The following is an 8,302-nucleotide window of genomic DNA, read 5'->3' as shown; positions in this document are numbered from 1 at the left end:
TCACACGAGATGTGCATGGTGTGACTGCACCCAAACAAGAATACGGTATGTGGCTAGGAAGCCAGTAGTTATGCATGTATTTAAATTTTACTATATATATAGTATATTTAGGAAAATCTAACCTTTTAAAATTAGGATAAAGAGTGAATAAAAAAATCAGTTTTGGAATTTAAATAAGAGAGCTAATTAGCCTTGAATAAGGCAATAACTACTTTTGGAGTAAGCGGATTGCAATCCGCTAACTCGTACTTGTTCTAAGTATAGAACGAAAGGTCGGCGACCTAAATTACGTTTCCTCATGCGCTAAGCTACGGCAACCCCGCTGCATAAGGTATAAACCTGGTCGGTTAAATGAAGTGTGACGGACGCGCTTTCGGGTCGCCACGACTGTATATTTGTCGCATGTCACAATGGTGACGTTGCTTAGTTATAAGGTGATGTGTACATCACATAATTCACACACAACATTTGCTGTCTGATAGCAAGATTCTTAACTCAGTTGCAGCTTGACCACGGTGTCTGGTCACTCATTTGCACCACTATTCTACGTTCAAGGCTTGCTGGCCGATCATGTAGTGGTGCCTCATGATGAGGACGTAGTCAAAGCAAAGAATACTGTATGAGGCACATGGTATCACTTTGGGTGGCATCTCGGAAGAGAAAAGCCACCACTGGTTTGTAGGCGCTACGTTTTATGGGCTCAACATGTATTAGTGTGTTAGCAAAGTAATCCACAGGCGTTAAAGGTGTCCACAGACTATGCAATTGCCGCATGTGGCGGCATCTTTGACAGGCGTGAGGGTTTCGGTTGAGAGTTGATAGTGCATCGAAATGAGCTTTGCTTTCACTGATCTGAAAGACGCATCCGGTTTAGTCGGTTATTGCGGTCTTTGCGGTCCATCCCAGCAAATTGTATCTTCTCACTGTCCGATGATGCTCCTCAAAAAGGTGTTTTGCATATGTAGCTTGCCGATTGCTATTATGTAGCAAAAAAAATCGCGCTTCACGTAGCAGGTTGTCAAACGATAATCCAAAGTGCTCAATATCAGATTAGATATGTCATCCGATGGTCAGAACGCGCGAATTGCGTAGTTGAAGTCAATCTGCGAAGCACCTAAGCGGAGAGATTGCAGTACGGAAACACATAAATATTGCATTCTATGAATGCAGAAAATACTTCAACAGGGTTACCTATGCATCTATAGCATTTATTATAGCTATCAAATAACAAATGGTTTGGGAAATCCCCGAGTGCTTTGTCTGTGCCACGAAGTAATTCGTAGTCTTAGTGGGAGGGTAGTTGTCGGTCAAAACTGAATAGCTGTAAATCAGTCCTGCTATACTTCGTAGCATAATCAATTATTTTATCTCAATGAGTTTGATCATCATGATCAGGGTTTGTCGACGTTATACTCGAGAGCCAAGTCAAACAGGAAAATTTCACCAGAGGCAGGTGAAGCACGCATAGATACAGAGTAGAGAAATGAATTTATTGAATGCAATTACACTACCTATACATGCAAATATACTGTGTTCGTAATTTATAAGACTGTTGCGACCACGCTACATCAGGCCGTTCATGGTCGCAGTGAATACGGATAAAGGACATCCTCCTAAAATGTCATCGAGAATGCTAAACCATCCAGTAAAATGTAGGGTCTCTGAAGCCATACCAAGATTCCGTTTTGACGATATGGTCGAACGTTAAGCGATCTGCACAGTCGAAGCAATGCCACCAGCATCCTTCGTTTCTAATCTACCCGCTGCTACAAAGGGTCAACGTCGTCCCCGTTATACGTTTGATGGAACGGCGGGTACAGTTTTGGCTTTAACAAGTGAGTAATGAACCCTCATCTGAAAACTCGTAGGAGTTTGAGATTCCACTCTGGCAAGAATGCTCAGGTGTCATAGCCACGTAAACCTGGCACACCCTCAGGTTTTATCTTCCTTGAAGAAGAGGCAGGATGGTACTTCGCGGCGCGCTACCCACTAAGTCGGAACTACTGGCGTTGCAGTGAATAGAACTTTTAGTCGGTAGAATTGAAGCTGTCACATGGAGTCAAAAGGAGTTGTAGCGAGCTAAACTTTAGGTGATGGGTTGGCATCTTGACGTCCGCATCATGCTTTGTACTTTGCTAAGTCAAGCTCGAGACGGCGTGCTAGGCGACCTTTCTCTTCGCTGGCAAAGTCTTAAATCGGATGGGGTAGCGTACTTTTCTCACCCAGTGCGCGAACTGAGCCTGATCTTTAGCAGCGCTTTCGCCGGCTTCTGATACCCGAGATATATCCTTTTTGGAGAAAACGAGTGTCCCATACTGCTGCTGCTCCAAGTGCAGACGTAACATCCAGGAAGTGGCTATCTGTTTTATGCTTAAGCGCTCGCGGAGCGACTGGATGATAGTGGAAGATCCACATGCAAAGGCGTTACAAGCTCCGCACCAGCGCAACGAGCGATCCCAAAAGAATCAAGCGCAATAACGGTGAGATTGAGGGGGGGGTCCGCTTAGTAGAGCAAGCTAAGGTTCTTGAGCAGGCTTCAGCTCGTGACCAACGAGCCAGACATCGTTGCAGGGCCTCGGCGTGGTGTAGAAACATTTAGCGTCGATTGAAAAGGGCACGGAGTCTGAGACTCATGCAGTGGAAGGCTGAGTGCAGTGAACACAAGCTTTTGTAAGGAACGGCTAGGATATGAGGGTGTATGTGTATGTTTGGGATTTGAAGAGTCGTTAAATTGTCTCCCATTGGATAACATTTCGGCACCCTTACCGAGATTTTTCTAAAGTGCATCGATCGCGTGGACCGCATTCCTGGCGGCGGCGTGTTGGATCCTTGATTTGGTGTACGGGAGCAGATTCCCTTGCAAGTACGCTCAGACGGGCAGCACGGTAAAGTATGAAGAACGAATTAGGATCTAAGATCAATGGCTTCTTGTGACGTAGTCACTCTTACTCAGTTTTTAGAAGGACAAAAATAGTCTCAGCATGGTTCGCAATTAGGGTAAAGCGGCGAGTACTGTGTTTTTTTGTGCTTATCCATTTAACACTTTGTATTGTACAGATTTACAACTGTACGACATTCATACGTATCAATATGTACCTGAATATCGGTATGAGTGAACAGCACTCAATATACCAATACATTTTCCGATAAGAGTCCGAACTCAAGCCCAAAATACTCGAAATTTTTCAACAACAGAATATCTCAGTGACAACGCGATAATAACAATTTGGGTGTTCGAAACGCGTCGCGAATTCAATATTGATACAAGATAATTTTGACAATTCTAAAGAGGACTCCTCCGAAATAAGTTCGCGATCGCGTGTTTGGGTCCATGATGGACCGTAGACGTGCGTTTGAAATAACTCCACAAAGCCTTGCTGAGGGGTGATCAGAACTGTACTGAAGTGAGGCAGTTCTTTCTATGCTTTAATTATCCATCAATCAAAACTCAGTTTCTATCAAGAGCCTCGACTTGAGCATTAAAGTTGAAAATATCCACTGCTAGCACTGTCCGTGTTTTAGCTCTCTCTAAACAATGTCATGTCGAGCAACTAACCAGTCCGACACTGAAAAACTGGACAATATTCGCGCAAATTAGAGAAAGCGCGCTAGGCTCAGAAATGCCCTTGTGGAAGGGAGCGCTTGGAAGCTGTCAAACAAAACAAGCAAAAATGATACAAGTATCAAAAACGTCTACATCGATTTGTGCCCATGCCTCGCGGGTCAGCAAAATTGCCGACTTCTGTTTGGTGTATGCCACATGGTCAATTTTCTTCCACACATTCATTTTAGCATGCGAAATGTCCTTGAAGTATCGATATGCATTTATTACCAGCCTGAAGATACGGAACAAGTCCACCAGATATTACACAAATCAGAACTTAGCACGTCTGGTGTTTTGCTTTAACTTCCTTCGATACATAAGCTCTCATAGTTAAAATTTAGACAATCTCTATTGCTGGCATTTACCGTAGGGAACTTTAAATCGATTCAGCGCTAAAGCAGTCAACCATCAGCACACGCCTTAATGTGTTATGAGACCTCCACGCCATCAATTCTCTCAAAGCTGGTCATGTCAGATCTTTTTCCGATCAAAATGGGCGATAGTTTCTTGCCGTCTGCGCTCACCACAAGAATGACAATAATGCTTAAAGATGAAAACAATGTTGAGCGAGAGATAACGTGACGAACAGCAGCAACATCAACTGTTTAGTCGCGTGCTCTGCATAATATACGGCGATTCAACGCTATCTGGTCAATATCTATAAAATGCCGCTGCTCCTGCAGAAACCGCATGTAGCTAATCTTCCGTTCGGCGACAACTTCGTCGGTCAGAAATGTCAATTTGATGGGACGCCTTAGTGAGAGGCCGTAGGAGCCATAAATTTAAAACCCGATGCTGTGGCACAACACATTTTTATTGCAAGATGTCGTCTTCGTGGAGACGCCCGAATCGCAGCACCCATGTCCGGGATCCACGTCTTGGACACTTTTTTTCCTTCTTTAGACGCGTGTTGATGATTTCATCGTTATTCATACCTTTCATGGTGCTAAATACGAGTTTACGACCACCAGCAGAAAGCCGTCACTGGTGTGGTATGGCCGCCATAATGTTTGTTGTGTTCGTTACGATTTTCTGACTGCGATGCGCTCCGCAGGAAGACCAAGCGATTAAAAATGGTCAAGGGCTCTGAGTGGCACACGCCCGCCGTATTTTTCATTCCACACAATACTTCTTGACCCCACATCGGAATGGCGTTACCGTTCCGCCATATCTCTCAGTGGTAGCAGGGTGCCACTAATCAATGACATAAACTCAATGTTGAAAGTTCTGTTGTAGCAATCGTCCAGAAGTATTCGTCCTCGGTTTTTGTAAGGTCATTATAGCGTGGTAGTGCATATTGCATTGGGTTTATTGCAAAAGGTGATTCAAATAGAAAATATTCGCGAAATGTGATACAATTGTGGTTTAAACACTAAAAATACGAGACCTGGTAAAATTACCGAGTGTAGCCATTCATGGTTCACCGTTACATTGAAGGCGTGTGCCATGGAGATGGTCTCTTACCAGGAAAATCTCGGGACACTAGAGTTCCCTGAGGACGATTTGCTTTCAGCTGACCTTAGTATCTCCCCAGCAGCGTATGTTCGACAAGCAGGCCGTCCAAGGAAACGACGCATCAGATCCCATGGTGAAGTTGGCGGAAAGGCGAGGAAGCCATTAGCAACTTAGGTCAAATTGTCGATCAGCATATATTTATCTCGAACATACGCTGCCGGGGAGATACTAAGGTCAGCTGTAAGCAAATTGTCCTCAGGGAACTCTAGTGTCTTGAAATTTTCTTGTACGAGGCCATCTCCATTGCACACGCCTTCAATGTAACGGTGAACCAAGAATGGCTACACTCGGTAATTTTACCAGGTCTCGTATATTTAGTGTTTAAAACATAGACTCTGCTGATGACCTTCCCCGTATTTTCACAAACAATGGTGTTTAAAACACTATTGTATCACATCTTGCGAATACTTTCTATTTGTATCACCTTTTGCAATAAACCCAATTGCATTTTCGAGCTCTATTCGGGACCGAGCTCTAATAGGGAAAATTAGCTAGTTCTTCTTGCTTGTTCTAGAATTAAAATTTAGGCTGACTGCGCAGTTGAATTAGATAATAGAACTATAAATTTAGGCTCGGGATTGTTTTGATTCTATAACAATGTGGCAGACTCTTATCAGCAGGCCTTTCAGACATAACCCCGAAGCAAAGCCTTCTTTCTCGAAAGTAGCATTGTATTTACGACTTTTTAAGTGAACGCTAGCACGTCATACCAGTTTCTAGAATCAAAACTTGGTCCGACTTCTGTTTACAAAGTTAGCTCCGTATTTGTTGTACAAACGCTGATTTATTGAATTCTAGAACTTAAGAAAGAATTCCTCCTATAATAGTGATTAGGTATATGATATTATGTTCGAGACTGTTTTAATTCTAAAGGAAAGAGCAGACTTTTAGTAGCAGACCTTTCGAGTTAAATCCCTGAGGCTGAGCTCTTCTTCCTCAGTCGATAGAACTAAAAGGCCCATTACTCCACTCTGAGTTTTTATATTCTGCAGGTCGATGACCTCGGCACTGACTCACTATGCGCAAACCTCACTTGTTGCCGTCGCTCTCCAGTCAAGCTTCGGTTTGATCTAATGGACAAACTGCTGCTGATCATCTGCCACGAAGTTGGAATCGAAGTAGATCTTTTGTGGGCGCTGAAAGCCATTAAAGTCCGAGCCTGCAGCGCATGTGTAGGCACCCATACTAGGAAATAGAATCCACTGACCAACGTCCATCAAAGGTAGTTCCACCTCTTTCATGATGCAATCCATGCCATCGCAGGTTGGACCCCAGAGACTTGCCTTGTGCATTGGAAGTGACGCAGCATCCGATAAAATCACAGGATGAATAGTCGGATGGTCATATACCATGCAGTTAAACGACGCGTACAATCCGTCATTCACAAAATACATATAATTAGGTACTTTCCCTGCAGCAGCTGCCGCGCTGGCCAGTACAGGCGGCTGACCGGGGATTTCAAAATTGGGAGCCACCTTGCGACCGATGACATTCACGGCCAGTGTGTGCGTTGATGCAGCGAAGAATCGACCAGGTTCTGATATCACTTGTACTCCGCTTGACTTTGGAAAATGCACGGCTAACGATCTCTTCAACTCGCGAGCGCAATCTTCAAATCGAATTGGACCGTTATCTGATCCAGGAAAGCCACCGCCAATGTCTAGCAAATTAAAAAAATATCCGATCGAGTGGCCAATGTCGAAGACTTTTCGAGCACGAGCCACGGCGTCAGAGTAAGCTTTAACGTTAAAGCATCCACTGCCAACGTGAAAACTGACACCGATCACATCAAGGTTCAGAGCCTTGGCGTGGTTGAGAATATCTGGTACATCGTGTACCATAGCCCCAAACTTAGTTCCAAGGCGGCAAATGGAATTCGAATCGTCCACATACAGCCGAAGCACAAGCTTGGCGTTGGGATTAATTCTATGAATCTTCGTGAGTTCGTCTTGCGAATCAAACGTCATCAAGTCGACACCCTGCGCATGCGCGAAAGCAATCTGCGAGCCTTGTTTACATGGGTTGGCGTAGATGATATCGTCAGCAGCAACACCATTATCAAGCACGGAACTGATTTCCGTCTGACTAGCGCAATCAAAGCCTGCTCCAAGGCGGGCTAGCCCTTGAATCAGAACTGGATCTGGATTGCATTTGACTGCATAATATGGCCGCACATCGGGTAAGTACTGGTGCCAAAGCTTATAGCGATCTTCGACTGCAGCCGTGTCAACGACGTAAAAGGCATCACGCTGACTAATGGGAGTATTTCCAAGGCTTTGAATTTGAGTTTGAAGTTGCGTCAGAATAGCCGGATTAAGCTGCAGACGCTGCAGTTCGGGTGGCGGTTTGGCGTTTACAAAAGCCGTGATGAGGTCGCTAGATATGAGCGTTGCTCGGGCTGCTTGTGTGCTCATATAACGTGCAGCAGCTGATCGCTCGTGACCAAATCTGCTGGCCAGGCGTGACGCGCTCGTTAGCGCCGCGCGACTCACGCTGGTGCCTCGGAAGAGCAAAGCCATCTCGACGAGCAAGCGAGGAATTGGGCAAGTGTAGACTAATTTGGAAATGAAAGGGAGAATGGCGTAGATATTGGCAAAAACCAACACCGTCAGATTGTAGTGACAAACACGGGCTCAGCATAAGAGGTCCCTTTTAAGACTCTAGAATCTAAAGATAAGAAGAGATTGGCTGCCAACCAGCCGTTACAATAGGCATTCTAGCTTTGCACAAAAAACGAGCCAACTTTAAAAAGCATTTTTTGTTTTTGATTAGAAATTAGGTTGGTTTCAATGATGTGCGACGAGGAACGCTAAGGGAAGGACGTTTGCTCGCATTTTTTTGATCTCTTCTTTTTTCACTCTAGCTTAATGCGTCCGTTTTGTTTGACATGATTTTGTCCAATTTAGACTGAGTACAAAAATTTAGCACTTCATTTGTCATGATCTAGCTGGAACCTTAGCTCAATAGCAAAATGTAGTTATCGACGTCTCATTCATTCTCGCAACGTGTGACTTTCTTGGGCTATCATGAACGATTTTAAAGCGAAGTGAATGCTGATTCAATTTTATGCAGAGGTAGTTTCGCGAGTTTGACGTTACGCTTGAATATCTGACACGTTTTCACTGAGAGAATCGATGAAGTTGAGCCTATGCGGAGGTGCTTCATTTCCTCCGAAACTGTAAC

The 8,302-nt window shown here is 44.4% G+C and overlaps 1 protein-coding gene across 1 annotated transcript; it reads right to left on the bottom strand.

Moving 5' to 3' along the window:
• Positions 1–6,189: 6,189 nt before the first annotated feature.
• Positions 6,190–7,638, bottom strand: PHALS_04618 (ornithine decarboxylase; the record flags this gene model as incomplete). The annotated part of the gene is made up of 1 exon (XM_024722465.1): positions 6,190–7,638. One exon carries the CDS (start codon positions 7,636–7,638, stop codon positions 6,190–6,192), a length of 1,449 nt encoding a protein of 482 aa, XP_024573539.1.
• Between the last annotated feature and the right edge of the window lie 664 nt (positions 7,639–8,302).

Source organism: Plasmopara halstedii (assembly GCF_900000015.1).
Source record: "Plasmopara halstedii genome assembly, contig: Scaffold_262, whole genome shotgun sequence".
NCBI lineage: Eukaryota > Oomycota > Peronosporomycetes > Peronosporales > Peronosporaceae > Plasmopara > Plasmopara halstedii.
Note: the sequence above shows the minus strand (reverse complement) of the source record. Positions and strands in the feature narration are given on the sequence as shown.